The sequence below is a fragment of the Ceratotherium simum genome, chromosome 39, assembly GCF_057802395.1.
Source record: "Ceratotherium simum simum isolate JZ-2026a chromosome 39, ASM5780239v1, whole genome shotgun sequence".
Classification (NCBI taxonomy): Eukaryota; Metazoa; Chordata; class Mammalia; order Perissodactyla; family Rhinocerotidae; genus Ceratotherium; species Ceratotherium simum.
In genome coordinates this window covers 12,792,119-12,807,857 of record NC_141938.1, presented here as the reverse complement: position 1 = coordinate 12,807,857, position 15,739 = coordinate 12,792,119, and the positions used below count along the sequence as shown (strand labels likewise).

The 15,739-nt window shown below is 64.1% G+C and overlaps 1 protein-coding gene across 5 annotated transcripts in view; it reads left to right on the top strand.

The window, feature by feature from the left end:
* KDM4B (lysine demethylase 4B) overlaps window positions 1-15,739 on the top strand; it is a 137,092-nt gene that overhangs the window by 45,389 nt on the left and 75,964 nt on the right. For all 5 annotated transcript variants that reach the window (XM_087425684.1, XM_087425680.1, XM_087425682.1 and 2 more), the window contains 3 exons: window positions 3,725-3,900; window positions 4,898-5,012; window positions 10,120-10,313. In XM_087425684.1, the coding sequence (XP_087281810.1) occupies window positions 3,725-3,900; window positions 4,898-5,012; window positions 10,120-10,313 (485 nt within the window). The remainder of the gene's footprint in view (window positions 1-3,724; window positions 3,901-4,897; window positions 5,013-10,119; window positions 10,314-15,739) is intronic.

The window sequence follows — 15,739 nt, the reverse complement described above, 5'->3', positions numbered from 1 at the left end:
TTTCCCAGGACGCAGCCCCCGCCTGCTTTCAGACTCAAGTCGCCCTTCCTGCCGGGAGGGTGGATAACGAGTGAGTCTCGTGGCTGCTCTGCAGGAGGCACCTTTACATCCACCCCGTCGTTTCTGTTGCTCTCGTCTGCTCTCCGGGTTCCCGGCGGGCCCTTGGCCCCGGCGTTTCCAGCACCTTCTGTCCGTGGGGCCTCCTGAGATCTGGTCTCTCCCACGTCTTCGCCTTCCCTCTGCTCCTTCCCTCGTCTCCTTGGAGCTTTAAGCTTTCAGTTCCAGTGGACCAGTTTCTCCCTAACTTCTTTGAGTCAACGGGAAACCGTGCGGACGTGATCTCTCTGTGAGGAGGGTGTTTTCAGGTGTGTTTTCCCTCTGCCTTTTGCCCCATACTCCTTCTCACTCTTCTCAAGTGTGTTTTATTTGTCTCTGGCTGGCAGTCGCCTTCGGATGGGGACTTCTTTCTGAAGGCGGCCGAGGGGGCAGCCAGTGGGGGCAGACACAGGGCTTCTCTGTGCTCAAGGGGGCGGGGAAGCGGCCCCCACAGTCGCTGAGGGATCCTGGCGGTGACAGTCACGCCGACAAACACGTGCGCACACAGCCGTGCCCCCGCCTCGCAGGATGTGGTGCCAGTGCTTCCAGTCGCCCCTCCGCTCTGTGGGGACAGGTGGGGATGGGGAGGCATGTGCCCTGGCACCCTCGCTCTCAGACGGCAGCCTCGGCCTCAGGGCTGCAGCCTCCTCGGAGAAGGGACCCGGTGTCCTGCTGGCCTGAGCGAGCTCTGCGGACAGGAGCGTCCCCCTACCCTGGTTTATCAGCCTTGACGGCCCGTGTGTGTGTGCGTGCGCGCGTGTGTATGTGTGTGTTGGCGGGTTCCCTTTTTCATCAAAGCTGTATCTGGTCCCCGCAAAGGGCCTGGTGGAGGTGGGTGGGGTGGGCACTCAGCAGGCGCAGCCAGAGCGGGGCCCGGAGCCGGAGGTGGGCCACGCTGGGGCTGTGCGGTGGCCGTCGTGCTCCTTGGCTGCTCCGCGCCTGCCCTGGGGGCTGCTGCTGAGCTGTGTCCCTGCCTCCCAGAGCAGGGCTGGGCCTCTCAGGCCCCTGGGGCAGCGCCGGGGCGGGAGGGCCCCAGGGAGACAGCGTGGGGTCCTGTAGGGGGTCAGGGTGCTTCTGTGCCCTTCCCAGTGCTCGGGTGTGTCCTGAGTCAGTACCTGCAGCCGGACAGTGCCCGGCTCCTCTGAGCACCAGGCCGGCCACCTGCAGAGTGGCTTTGGGATGAGGCATTTGGGGGGCAGAGGCTGGCCCCTCACTCCTGCCCTCTTGCGAGTCCCCACACCTTCGGCCCCTGCTGCCTGGACGCTGCCAGCTTTGCCCACCTGGCGCCACCTCCTTCACTGGGCTGTGGCCTTCCCGTCCCTCCGGCCCAGGCGAGGTCGCCCCCAGGAGCGTCGAGGGAGGGTTCTCAGGGCCACTGAGGGTGCGTCCGCGGGTCCCTCCCAGGCCGTCGGTGTCCGCACTCGGCCGTGCCCGCGGATGGTGGTGGCGCAGAGGAGCCCCGGCGCTCGTCTGGGGGCGGAGAGTGCGGGAGACATGGGTCTGCTCATCTTGCTGCTGCCTGGGCTCGGGGGTGGACTGCGTCTGCTGGCCCTGGAGGGTGAGGCCTGTCCCTCGGGGGACACCTGGGGGCAGACGGGGTCCGTCCTGGTCCCTGGCTCTTTCCTGCAGAGGAGCTTCAGGCTTTTCTGTAAAGAGGAGACGTCGCCTGTGTTCAGAAGCAGCCTAGGGTCGCGGAGCCTTCGTCCCAGAAGCTCTTCTCCACGAGAACGTCGCACGTCCCTGCGGCGCAGGCCCTTTTATTTTTATTTCCAGCCTGGAGTGTTTTCCTTTATCACCTGGCTCTTCAGATTTCTTGCTTGAAGTTGAAGGAGACTGTCGGCCGGCAGGCTGACCCCGGGGCCCTGCAGTCACGCGGCCTTGCCCCAGACACGGGCACCCGGGCGCCTGTGGCACCGTGGCCGCAGTTGACACGGACAGGGGAGAGGAGATGTCCCCAGAGAGAGGCTCGACTGAACAGTCGCGTTCTCCAGGAGGTGGCTCATCCCGTTTAACTCTAAATTAGGGTCCCCCCCGCCCCCAGCACTGCTGACATCAGGGCAGGTTATTCTCTGAGGGGCCCGTCCTGGGCGCTGTGGGGGTTGAGCAGCATCCCTGGCCCCACCACACTCGATACCAGGGGCTCCCCCAGTGTGACAGCCACAGACGTCCCCAGACGTGGCCCCGTGCCCCTGGGGGCAGGATGCCCCTGTGAGACCCCTGCCTTCTCCTCATTGCCGTGTTGTTTCCGTGTGTGTATTTTGTGAAGAGGCCTCGCAGTGCGGACTGGACGCAGCGCCGTCCTCTTGTCAACAGGCAGCCGGAGAAAAGCGTTTCTCTTGCCAAGCACATTTTCTCCCACCCACGTGACAGCGCATCCTTGGGGTGGTGAATGGGTCTCAGCCGTCTGGAAGCTGGGAAAACTCAGGCATCAGTACGGTGGTCTCCCTCACCGGCCGAGCAGGGCGAGGGCTCAGCCTCCCCCGGGTTCACGGCCGATGCACTGAAAACGGGTTGGTTTAGGTCCTTTTCCCAAAGCTGTTGGGTGGCCTAGAAGGAGATTGGGGTTCACAAACACCCACCCTGGACAGGGAGGGACCAGCCCGTGCTGGCCGGTGGGGCCTGCACAGAAGTGTGCCTGGTGCCCGGGAGGCCCGCGGCCCAGCCCAGAGGTCAGCGTCCACCAGAGGAGAGGGAACGAGGAGGTGAAGGGGCCGGGAGGGGCTTCCTGAGCCCCAGCCAGCTGAGCACGGTGTCTGTGAGGGGCCTGCTCTCTCCTGGCCTGGACCCAGCACCCCTCTTGCCCGGGCCAGGGGAGACACCAAGCCCTTCCTGCCGGCCCTGAGTGTCCCCTCCTGGAGAGGGGTGGGGAGGGGCAGAGAGCTGCCACCTGTCCGGTCCGGGCGCAGAGACCGCCTGCTGGCGGGGGGTGGGCGGCAGTGACATGGCCTTGGCTCAGAGGTGACCTTCTCAGGTCACCACCCACCTGGAGTTGTCACCCTCCCCCACCCTTCTCCATGCTTTCTCCTTAGTCCTTACACCTGTGACCTTCCTGCGGAGTCCCTCATGTCTAACCTGAATCGAGCATTTGCCTTCTCCAGCAGTGTCAGTCCCGCCAGGGCCGCGCTCTCTGTTTTCCGCTGTCTCCCCGGCACCTAGAGCTGCGACTGCTCTGGGAGGTGGCCGTGGGGCAGGGCTCCTAGCGTGAGTGTCGCCCTGTCCCTCCCGGCTCTGCTCGCGGGGCTGTCCGCCTGGTCCTCAGCAGGCCCGCAGTGCCGGTGTCCACAGCCGGAGGGCGCCGCGGCAGAGCGCCTGTGACAAAGCCCGCGTGTGCCAGTGCAAGGGTCCATCCCCAGGCGGGGGCACACATGCCCCGCCAACCAGGTTGCTCCCTCTCTGATGGTGCAGAGATGTCTGGGGTCGGCCTGGCCGGCTGTAGGGCCTGTGGGCCATGTGCGCAGAGGCGCAACAAGCCCAGCGGGTGGCCCCGTGTGGTGGGCCTGGGCATGACCCTGGGACCCTCCCTGGGCTCCTGGGAGAGGCAGCGCATTGCCTGTGCCCCTGCCCGCTGCCCGGTCCCGAGCGCTGTGCCCGCCTGGAGGCGCCGCTGACCCCTCTCTCGGTCCCACAGATCATACCCCCGAAGGAGTGGCGGCCGCGACAGACATACGACGACATCGACGACGTGGTCATCCCCGCCCCCATCCAGCAGGTGGTGACCGGCCAGTCGGGCCTCTTCACGCAGTACAACATCCAGAAGAAGGCCATGACGGTGGGCGAGTACCGCCGCCTGGCCAACAGTGAGAAGTACGCGTCGGCTTGGGGGGAGTTGTGGGGGGGCAGGGGGCCCCCATCCTGGCTCTGTGCCCCGCACCTTTGAGGCCTCTGTGCCCCTGACGTGGGGCCCTCGGTGCCCCTGGCTCTGCGAAGCACCGTCCTCCAGGGCCCCGTGGGGGTAAACAGTGGGGCGCACGCAGCCCCACACAGTGTATGTGGCCCGCTCTGTGGGCACTGGTGGGGCTCGGCACCCCCGTGCTCAGAGTCCCCCAGTTGTCAGGGGGTGAGATCCACACCCTCACCCGGCCCGGGGCCACGCCGTCCACCTCACGCTGCCCGCGGCACTGACTGCCCCTCGGGGCTCACCCTGGTCCCCGTCCCTGGAGTGCTGCCCACTCCCCCATGACGTCTTGGTTCTGACAGCACCTCCTCAGAGTGGGCTCCCGACACGTCTTCCCGCGTGCCGCTTCCTGGATGTGGCACAGGCGGGCACACTCACGCACACTCCCGTGTGCTCGTGGGCGCATTCACGGGTCACCCACACACTCGTGGGCACTGACAGTGCGGACACCACCTCCGTTTACTCCTCCCTGTCCTGTTTGCTCCAGCCCCCCTGGCTCTCTGGAACCGTTGGTGTGTTCCCCGCAGGCTCTGCTCTCACACACACGTGTCCCCTGAGGGCAGGGCCTTGTCTGCGCTATCACACGCTGTCCCAGGCCCTGTGTCTCCTCACCAGCTCCCGTGCCCCTGCCGTGGGTCCTGTCTTGAGGCCCGGATGGCAGACGAGCTGGGACGCGTGGCACATTCCAGGCCCCTGCCCGCCCGTCCTGTCCACACTCGCCCCTGGCGTGGATGCCCTCCACCTCTACCCGGCCCACGTCCGTGTTCCCCGGGGACAGCGGCGGGGACGGCGGCAGTCTGAGCCGGCCCCTCACGTGGTGTGTCCCACGGGCGCCCCACGCCTCTGGGCCGCGAGCATGGGGCGCACGCTGTGCGCCGCGGCCCACCGTGTGCCGTCTGCCCGCAGGTACTGCACGCCGCGGCACCAGGACTTCGACGACCTGGAGCGCAAGTACTGGAAGAACCTGACCTTCGTCTCGCCCATCTACGGGGCCGACATCAGCGGCTCCCTGTACGACGACGTGAGTTCCGGGCCCACGGCGGCCCAGGCCGGGTCTGGGGAGACGGGGGCTCGGCGTCCTGGTGAACGGCGGGTGTGGGGGAGGAGTGGGGTGGGCTTTGTCCTGAAGACGGAGTTGACGTGGCGCGCACAGCTCGGCCGGGCTTCCTGCTCGCGCTCTAGTCGCAGCTGCGCCGGGTCTGGGGGGAATCCCGGAGGAGGCCAGTGGTTTCTGAGTTGCAGGATCTTTCCCACCAAAGGGCAGAGCCCTGCCTTCCCGGGGCCACCCCCTCCGCTCCGCAGCTGCCCTCCGCGGCCCTGTCACGGAGCGGTCCCGAAAGGTGCTGTCGGGCCTCTCGTTCCTCCTCCTGGGGCCTCCTGCATGCGCGGTTACTCGAGGACTGTTCTCCCCGAGTTCCCGTCACTCCACCTTCCTGGAAGCCTGGGAGCCGAGTTCTCAGCTGGTCAGGCTGCCGCTGGGTTCACCGCGTCTGGTCCCCGTGCGGAGACACCCGGGGCGACGGAGGGGCCTCTGCTGCTCGGGCTCCGGGCCTGTCCCAGGGCGTCGGCCAGACGCAGACGCCCCAGAGAGGGGCTGGGGCGGAGCGGGGGAGGTTTGAGGGGCACCTGTAGGTTTTAGGGGCCAGTTAATTAACGTTTGTGGGGTCTCTGATAACCCTGGGATGGATCTTCTGGGGTGACTTTCAGAGTCACTAGCCTAACACTTTCCTGGGTGTGCTCTGCGCGGGGCACCCTAGGCTAACATCTGGCCCCTCCACTCCCTGGGGAGGCCCCTCTGCCCCCACAGTGCTCCCTCTCCTGCGTCGTCCCTCTGAAGGTCATCTCTTACCAGAACACTCTCTTTGTCCACCCAGCCGGTGCTCCTGGGAGAGCCACTAGGGCGCCCCTGGCCCGGGTCTCGGGGAATGAGGCCCCTCCTGAGAGGGGTCGGGCCCTCCGGGACACCCAGAAGAGGAGCCGTGAAAACAGGTGGTGGCTTGTGTTCCCCAAATGTGTTGGAAAGACGTGGCCGCCGCGGGGGGCCCAGCAGGAGTCGCCAGCCAGCATTTCAGTCGCCCAGCCTGGCGGAGCCCATCGACTAAGGGCTGGCTCTGCTGTGTGGCCGTTTGGTCCTCTCGTGGCCCCGAGGGCGTTAGTTTGTTATGTGGAAGATACATGCCAGGCTGGAAGTGAGCTCGCCTGAGAACCCGAGGGAGACGCCCTCGCCCCTGAAGGTCGGGAACCGAGTTTGCCCTGGGCCCAGTTTCCTCTTCCCTGGGCCTCGGTTTCCCCATCAGTAAAATGGGTGCGTGGGTGCACGGCAGTCCTCAGGCGAGGGTGTCCTGGCCCAGGAGGCTTGGCTTCTCCCCGGGACCCCGAGCTTGTCCACTTGGCCTTGACCCCAAGCGATGGCCTGCTTGCTGAGACCGTGCAGCCAGGCCTTGTTCCCTGGGAGCAAAGATGCACCCCCTCAGGCACGGGGAGGTCGGGGCCCCGGAGGCCCCTGTTGGCGCACGCTGCGGCCCGGCTGCACACGTTTAACACGCCCGCTGAGACGGCCGTGTGTCCCGACGCTCCCGCCCCGGCTCCCCTTGGCTCGCGGGGCTCGCCCATCCGCGGCCCTGCTCCTCCCAGAGGCTGGGAGCGGTCGCCCCGTTTATCGGGAGTCTTGGTCACAGAAGTGTATTTTGGTGCCACGAGCCAGCTTGCCCTGGGCCGTGCGGAAGTCCCGGTGGCGGGTTGGCAGGGCTGTGTCCCCTGGGGTTCCCGGGGCCCGGCCACCTGGCTGGTGGCTGCTGGTCCTGGTGCTGCCTCTGGGTGCTGGCCCTGCCACTCTCCCCGCGTCCCTGCCTGTGCCAGGGCCTCCCGGCCCAGCGAGGGGCCAGCTCCCCGTCCCACGTCGGGCCGCAGAGGCCCGGACCTCCTGCTCCTCCGGTTTCGTCCCTGCTCGTGGCTCCTCCTGGAGCCGCTGGGGCAGGAGCACAGCGGGGCGTGTCCCTCGCGGCGTCTGATCCTGAGAACGCGGAGCGGTTCCTCGGGCCTCCGTAGCCGGGGCCTCTGTGCTTCAGACGCCACCCTTCCCGTTGAGACGGTCAGTCCCAGCAGCATCCAGATTCTTCTCCCCACTTCAGGTGCGGACGCTGCGTCTTAGCGGCTGGGAGCCTCGCCCCGTCCTGCCCTCTGTGTCCAGTCCGGCTCTGGCGTCGGGATCCAGGCCGCCTGGTGGGTGGCCCCAGCCTGTGTGCCCTGCCGTCCTGGCCACCCGCACTCCTGCCTCGGCCGCGGTTTGGACGCAATAATTTGATCTCGGAGCTCAGGGCCCCCTCCCGTCAGCCGGGCCCCAGCTTGCAGCCCTGCTACCCGGTTGATGAGTCGTGACTCGTAGGAAGGGGATTGGACCCCGACAGCTGACTGGAGGGCAGAGCTGAAGGTCACGTGCTCTGAAGATGCGTGTGGATGCCTGCTTGTCACAGGATCCATTACCGTCCACACAGAGATGTAGGAAGTCAGTGCTGGGTGGGTCGTGTCTGTGTTGATCATCTGGTTTACTGTTTCTTTTCTTTTTCTTTTTTTTTTTGCTGAGGAAGATTGGCCCTGAGCTAACATCTGTGCCAGTCTTCCTGTATTTTGTATGTGGGACGCTGCCTCAGCATGGCTTGATGAGCAGTGCGTAGGTCTGCACCTGGGATCCGAACCCACAAACCTGGACCACCAAAGCAGAGCGCACCAAACTCAACCACTATGCCACTTTAAAAAGGGCTGGCCCCTTTTTAAAATTTTTTAAGTTAATTTAATTTATTTATTATTTTTGCTGAGGAAGATTGGCCCTGAGCTAACATCTGTTGCTAATCCTCCTCTTTTTTTTTTTTTCTTGGTGAGGAAGATTGTTGCTGAGCTAACACCCGTGCCCATCTTCCTCTATTTTATATGTGGGACACTGCCACAGCATGGTTTGATGAGTGCCGTGTTGGTCTGTGCCCAGGATTTGAACCTGCAAACCCTGGGCCGCAGAAGTGGAGTGTGTGAACTTAACCACTATGCACCAGGCCGGCCCCCTCTTTTAAAAATTTTTTAAAGCATCACTGAGATACCATTCACGCACGGAGCAGTTCACCCATTTAAGGCATATAATTCAATGGTTTTTAGTGTATTCACAGAGTTATGCAGCCATCACCACAGTCAATTTTAGAACATTTTCATCACCCAAAAAAACAACCCCGGACCTGTTAGCAGTCTCTCCCCATCCCCTCCCCAGCTCCTGACAACCACAAACCCACTTTCTGTCTGTGGATGTGCCTGTTCTGGACATTTCACACCAATGGACTCACACACTGTGTGTCCTTCTGTGTCTGGTTCTCTCACTGAGCGTCGTGTGTTCAGGGTCCGTCCACAGTGTGGCTGTGTCAGGGCCTCACGCCTCTTCATGGCTGTATAATATTCCACTGCATGGATGGACCACGTTGTGTGTATCCATTCTTCAGTAGATGGACATTTGAATTGTTTCCACTTCTGGCCGTTGTGAATCATGCTGCTGTGGACACGTGTGTACAAGTCTTTGCGTGGACACGTGCTTTCGTTTCTCTTGGGTAGACACCTCGGTGGAATTGTGAGTCACATGGTAGCTCTGTGTTTAAATTTTGGGGAACTGCCAGATTGCTTGTTTCCACAGCAGCTGCACCATTTTACATCCTCACCAGCCGTGTGTGGCGGTTCTGGGGTCTCCACATCTCCTCGCCTACACTTGTTCTTCTCTGCCTTTCTGATTCTAGCCGTCCTAGTGGGTGTGGACTAGTGTCTCATCATGGTTTTGATATACCTTTTCCTGGTGACATATGATATGGATCATCTTTTGATGTGCTCGTTTGCCATCTGTGTATCTTCTTTGATGACATGTCTGTTCGAATCTTTGGCCTATTGGTTAAACAGGTTGTTTGTTTTCTTATTGTTGAGTTTTAAGAGTTCGTTGAATATTTTGGCCAACGGTCCTTTATCAGATGTGTTTTTTGTGAAGATTTTTTCCTAGTCTATAGCTTGTCTTGTCATTCTTTGGAGGACTCTGCATTATTATTTTTAAATAAAAATTCAGAAATTGGAGCCTGGTCCAGTGGGAGCCTCTGGGTTTGCTCTTGTGTGCTGCCTGCGGTCGGTTGTGGTGATGGCCCCGTGCAGGCTCTGCGGGCCGAGGCCGAGGCCGTGTCTGACCTAGTGCAGCAGTCTCCTTCTACAGATGGGGAAACTGAGGCCTAGAGCAGAGAAACCACTTACCTTGTCACAAAATGAATTATTGCCCAGCTCAGACTAGGCCCTGAGTCCCCCCTGTAGCCGTGTTGTGGACGTGGGGACTGGACAGTGCGGTGAATCGGACCCAGCGTTAGGGAGGTGATGTGTTTCTGGTGGCCCCCGACCTTGGGCTTCTCATCCTCATAATGAGGGGTCTGATCGCTGCCCCCACACTGTGCTCTGGTCTCCCACCAGGGCTCGCCTTCCAGAGACCACCCGCTGGTCCTGCCAGGTCAAGGGCCTGGATGTGGACGGGCAGGGGTGGCACTGGGTGGCTCTGGGCCAAGAGAACGCTGACATTCACCCTCGTCTCAGCAGGCTTGGAGGGTTCTCCAGGGCCTGGAGTTAACTGACGCGTATTTCATGAGCTCTCGTGACGTGAGCGGGTTTGTTTGCTGGTGGCATTCGGAGTGGATGGGTCTGGCGGGTGGGGATTCCAGCCTCGTTTGCCTGGTTCTGAGTGCCGTCCGCATGTCCTCCGTGGGAAGGTGCTGGGCTGGCCCCGCTCGGTGATCGTCTTCCTCCTTCCGTGTCATTGACTACGAGGCACGTTCATTACCCATGACCAAACCGCGGCCTCCGCAGCGTGGTCTCACCGCCCGTGATTAACTCACAGCTCAGCGTGGAATCCAGAGGCGGCCCTGCTGAGGCTTGTGGGCTTGGGGGGGGGCACGTCTGCAGGGTGTGAGCCGCCCGGGGTGGGTTTCAGGCGCGGGGGTGGGCGAGGCCCCGAAGTGAGCAGGCTCAGGGCTGGCCGCCGGCCTTCCCGTCCTCCCACCAGCGTCTGGGGGTGGCCAGGGGGGGTGCCCGGGCCGGCCGGCCCCTGACCGTGTGCTGGCCCCCTGCAGGACGTGGCCCAGTGGAACATCGGGAACCTGCGGACCATCCTGGACATGGTGGAGCGGGAGTGCGGCACCATCATCGAGGGCGTCAACACCCCCTACCTGTACTTCGGCATGTGGAAGACCACCTTCGCCTGGCACACGGAGGACATGGACCTCTACAGCATCAACTACCTGCACTTCGGGGAGCCCAAGTCCTGGTGAGTGTCGGCCGGCGGGGCCACGGGGAGGGGCTGGGTCGGCTCGTCTGGGCACACGGGTGGGGGCGCCTTCTGAGTGCCTCTCCGGGTCATGGCTGGGCTGTGGCCTGGCTGTCGGGAGGGGCTGGCTTCAGAGGCAGCCTCGGTGTACCCACAAGGTTTGGGGGTGAGGGGGTGCACGCCCCCCGGAAATGAGCTTCCCAACCCCCAGAGCTGTGGTTCCCCCAGAGAGCCTCCGTCTGTGCGGGGGCTGGCCTGGCTTCCTGCTGCACCGCCCGCAGCCGAGTCAGGTCAAGGCCGCTGTGCCGGGGACTCCCGGGGGCTGCGGACCTGGGGGGTGGGTGGCTTTGAGCACTGAGCCCCCGTCGCCTCCCTCTGGGCCTCCAGGTTTGGGGTGGGGTTAGTGCCAGGCCTCCACTCTCTGGGGGTCCCCCTGGTCTGCAGGTGGAGGGCTGGGGTGGGTGTGCCGGCCCTCCCTCTGTGAGCCCCCGTGTTCTGGAATCTCTGAGTTGAGACCCACCGCACACCCAGCCTCTGCTGAGCGCACGCAGAGCTGCCTTCTGCTCAGGCTGCCCTCGTTCTGAGACTTCTGGGCCCGGGGTTTGCAGCTCCCTGCCTCTCCCCCGTCCTGGAAGGTTCTGTCGCAGCTCAGAGGGGCTGGAGGGGAAGCGGGAGCCCGGGGAGCAGGCTGTGGCGCTCAGGAGCTCAGCCGGTGAGCCAGCTCCTGTGTGTATGGGGGCGGGGGGCCCAGGCGGACTCTGGCCAAGGTGCCCCTTGCTTGGTGTCCCAGCTGAGAGCTGACCCCTGAGCGGTGAGACTGTGCCCCAGGTGCGGAGAGGGGGCCACCCCCACCCCTGCAAGACGCCGGGACCTCCTGGAGCCCTTTGCTGACTCGCTGAGCAGAGGGCCGGGAGCCAGGAGGGGGCCTGTCCTGCCTCAGCTGTATGGCCCCCCCACCTCTGGTGTGGACAGAGGGGAGCTCCCACCCTGCTCTCTGGCAGCGGGCCCTGCTCACACGGGTGGGGAAGGATGGGGAAGCACTGGGGACGAACGTGGGGGGCTGTATTTGTTTCCCAGAGCTGCTGGAACGTGACCACAAGCCCAGGGGCTTCACGCAGCACACATTTGTTCTCTGATGGTTCTGGGGTCAGAAGTCCAAAATCAGTCCCATTGAACTAAAGTCCAGGTCGGGGCAGGGCTGGTCCTCCGGAGGCTCCGGGGGAGAACCTTCTCCTGCCTTTTCCAGCTTCTAGAGGCGCCGCGTCCTGGGCTCGGGGCCCCTTCCTCCATCTGCACAGCCCGCAGCGCAGCGTCTCCCGTCTCTCTCTGCCTCTCACCCTCCTCCTCCCTCTGACGAGGACCCTGTGGTGACACTGGGCCCCGGGGATCCAGGGTCATCCCCATCTCAGGGGCTTTACTTAATCCCGCCTGCAAAGTCCCTTTCCCGTGTGAGGTGACATGTCCACAGGGCCCTGGACCAGGATGGGACATCTTAGGGCTGTTGCTCCACTGGCCCCAGGCTCTCTGGTCTGGTTGTGCTGCCTTGTGTGTTTGCTGGGGTCCCGTCACAATTCCACGGGCTTCCGTTTTCCATCCATGTCTCTCCTGTGACGTTCGGTGGCTTTGCATCAGCGCTTGCTCATGGACACCTCTAGGCTGGGAGGTATTTGCCTTTCGGGATAGATTTGGAGAGAGATGGCTGGGGTTGGTGATGACCGTTTCACAGATGCTGAGTCTCACGCCCGTGAGGTGGTCCTGAGCAGCGGGTGGTCTCCGTGTTGCCTAGGGGCTCCCCGTGATGGCAGCCCCCCGTCCCCTCCCCTCCTCTCTCCGTGGCGAGGCCAGACTGTGACTCCACGGAGGCCCAGTCCAGGCCCAGGAAGAGGGGCCCGCGCTGTGGGCCGGAGGGTGGGAGGGCGGTGCCTGGTGGCACAGGCTGTGGCGGGGGCGCTCCCTGGGCCGTGCGGGCCGAGTGCCGACGGAGCTCCACGGGCTGGGTGTGCCTGCGTGCGTGAGTGTGTGCATGAATGTATATGTGTGTGTGTGTGAGTGTGTGTGTGTTTGCCTGTAAGTGTATGTGTGTGAGCGTATGTGTGTGTACGTGAGTGTGTGTGTGGGCCCTGCTCGCCGGCCTGGAGGGTGCCCTGTGGGGTGGGGCGGTGGCCTGGAGGACAGCTGCCCCGTCTCCCGGTGAGTGTCCTCTAAGGCCGCTCCCCGGCAGCTCCCCCGAGAGCCGCTAGGTGGCGCTCCCGCCCTTCCCCTGGCTGGCCAGCGGCTCCCCGCGCCCCGTGGACATGTCCCCGGTTCTCCATCCTCTTAGAGTCCTGACACGTGGGCAGTGCGCGTCCCCGAGGCCCCGGGAAGGGGCAGGGGGGTGAGGACCGCCGGGGCAGGTGGTGGGACGTCTCTGCAAGGCTCTGCTCCGTCCTGGTTCTGCTCGGGGTCTGCCAGCCAGAAGCATCTTAAGGGAGAAAATCCACCTTTTCCTTAAAAACAAAAAAAGGAGGAGAGAGAAAGAAAGACGCGTCTGCTGAGTCCGGGCAGGTGCCGGGCGCGGGCAGGGTGAGCGTTCAGACGCGGCCGTGTGCGAGGACGGGTGACCCGGGACAGAGCGTGTCCTCGGGGGCGTGCCCGTGGCGGTGGCGAGGGCGCCCAGGGCAGGGCTGACTTGGGACGTGGCGTCAGGGAGCCCAGCGAGGAGGCCCGCCGGGCCGAGAGGGGGTCCACAGAGAAGGGTTGGAAGGCGGCAGGACTGGCTTCGAGGGAGGTGACGCACATAGAAGGTCCCGAGAGCCGTGCGTGGGCGGGCACCCTGGGGACGTGAGGGCAGCAGCCCCCTGGTGATGGGGCAGGACCGACGCCTGTCGCCAGTGCTCAGGGTTCTCCAGGCGTCGCCCCCTGGGGACAGCCCCTCTGCCCCTGCTGTGCCACACTGCACCCGTGTCCCCTGGTGTGCACCCCTTCCCCACAGCCCGGTTCCCGAGAGCGCTAGGGGAGCAGTCAGCAGGGCCGGCGCTGGACACAGTGGCGTTTCCTCTGAGGGAAGAACATTCCGGAAGGCACCTTGACCTTGGTCTTGATTTCTGGTCCTGGAGGGGGTGGGATTGTGCGTGGGGTTCCCTCACGCTGACCGAGTGTGGCCGTGGGAAGGGGCTTCCCAGTCGTCGTGCTGGGCGCCCTGCCCGCTCTCTCCCCAGGACCGGGTGGGGCCCCAGATGTAGGCATAGCACCCCACACCCGTCCTACAGAGCGGGGATTGGCCAGGCGACCACATGTTACCATGTGTGCCTTCCCGCCAGACCGTGGACCCCGTGAGGGCAGGACCCCTGGCCCCAGCAGGGCCTGGCACAGAGATGGCTCAGTGACCGTCAGGAGACCTGGGTGCTGGGACACGCTGACCTTTAACCTCTCTGGCCCTGGTGCGCTGAGGTTTATGTTGTGTGGAGTCCTCCAGGCCGTGCTCCCTCTTGGGGCCGACAGGGACACCAGCCCTCAGGGGGCGGTGAGGTGCGCTCTCGTCGCTGGGCTCAGCGCCCCCCGGGAGCGGGTGCCCCCCGCCCGGGGGAGGGGCCGCTCTCGGGAGATCAGCTCACACGTCTGTATCTCTCATCATACGGCTCCTCCCACCTTGACACTGGCTTAATTGCAACCATTCTGGAGTATTTTGGTAGCACTCTTTTTTAAGCATCGAGGCACTCAGGTTTACAGCGTTTTATGAAGTCCTTCTGGGTCTGTCGCTTCTGGGTAGTGTGATTTGTGTGTCCGAGTGACGCAAGCAGCCTGGTGTCGATGACGGCGTGGGTCGTCTGGAAAGGCGGTGTGATCTGTGCTCTCGGGCAGCCAGGCTGAGAGCATCTGAAGCGTCTGAGTGCTTCACATCCCTCCTGAGACGGGGTTTAAAATAGACCCGGCACTCGTAGCCTGCCCCCGGCCGGCCTTCCCGCGGCCCAATGGTCAGTGAGGCCACGAGGGCGGGCGGGAGGGGACATAGGGGTGGGGGTGGGCACGGGCGTGGGCTCCTGTGCAGGGCAGTGCCTGGGTGGTGGGGCAGCCTGGGGGCCCGGCGTGCAGAGGGCCATGCCCCCTCGACCCTGCCGTCCTGGGCTGGACGCCTGCCCCCAAGCAGGGCCCTCCTAGATCCTGCAGGTGGGGGTGGCTTAGCGGAGGTGACATCCCCACAGCCCGTCCCAGGGCCGCTCTTCGGCAATCTGCCACCGGGTCCCGCCCCTGTGGTCCCAGGCCTCCTTAGCTCACGGGCCAGCGGACGGCATGTCCTCAGGAAGTGTAACCGACGTGTGTGCCACACTCACCTGTGGCGTTTCAGCTTCAGATGTCACGCTAAACACGGCGTGTGCAGCAGTCCCGCCCCACGCTGCGCCTTCCCTCCCGGCCTCCTGCTGCTTCCACGGGCCCACAGGAGAGCCCAGGGTCCTGGTCAGCCCCGTCCCCCCGGGTTGAGCTGTGCCTCCCGAGGAAGCGAGGAGCGTGGCTGCCGTGGTTCCGGCGCTGCCCCCCGCCCCGGGAGGGGGCCCTGTGGCGTGTCCTGCCCGCCTGCAGCGGGACACTGGCTGTCGTCGGGCTGCCGAGGCCTCCCCTGGCGGCTGGCAGGTGACGGCCTGGGTGCAGGCAGGGCTGCCCGGTCGCTTGTTTTTGCCGCTCTGTTGTAGATGCTTCTGGTGGGAGAAAGCCCGTCCGGGTGAGGGCTCGGCTGAGGCCACAGCGGGTGTGCTCCAGCTGAAGGAACGGGGATGTGGAGGGTCCCTCCCCCTTCTGGCCTCCCAGACTCCCTCTGGACTCCCGAGTTCTGTCTCTGGTGGTTTCCTCGTGGCTACCCCGGCCCCTCCTGCCCTCCAGCCCCAGTTTCCTGGGACACGTCTCCCAGTTGCAGGTGTCAAGGGGGCAGGGGCGAGGGTCTTGCTGATTGTGATCCTGTAAAGGGTGCAAGCCCGCCCCCCCAACTCGTGGAGGGTCCTGGGTGCGATGAGGGGATCCTGCTGTGCAGGGTCCTGGAGGGGGCGCGGTGGGAGGGCCAGAGAGCCCAGGAGATTACCCCAGAGCCCCGCCCACCCCTGACCTTCAGGAAGCCTAGCACAGTGGGGGCGGGGGGCACAGAGAATTTCTCCCTTTGATTCAGCTGCTCCTGGAGTTTTCTCTGGCATTTTCGCTCAGGGGAGGGTCACAGGAGAGGGATGGGGTGGCCTTTCCCCTCTGCCAGGGAAACTGGCCTCCCAGGGGCACAGCCTCTCTGCCTGCGCTTGGTGCTCTGGAGGTGTGCGTGCATGAGAGCACGTGCGTGTATGCGCGTGTGCACGTGCACGAGTGTTACGTGTGCATGTGTGGGGGTGTGTGTGTGAGAGCAAGTGCATGAGTGTATGTGTGCGTGTGTGTACACGTGTGAACAAGTGTTACGTGTGCATGTGTGGGTG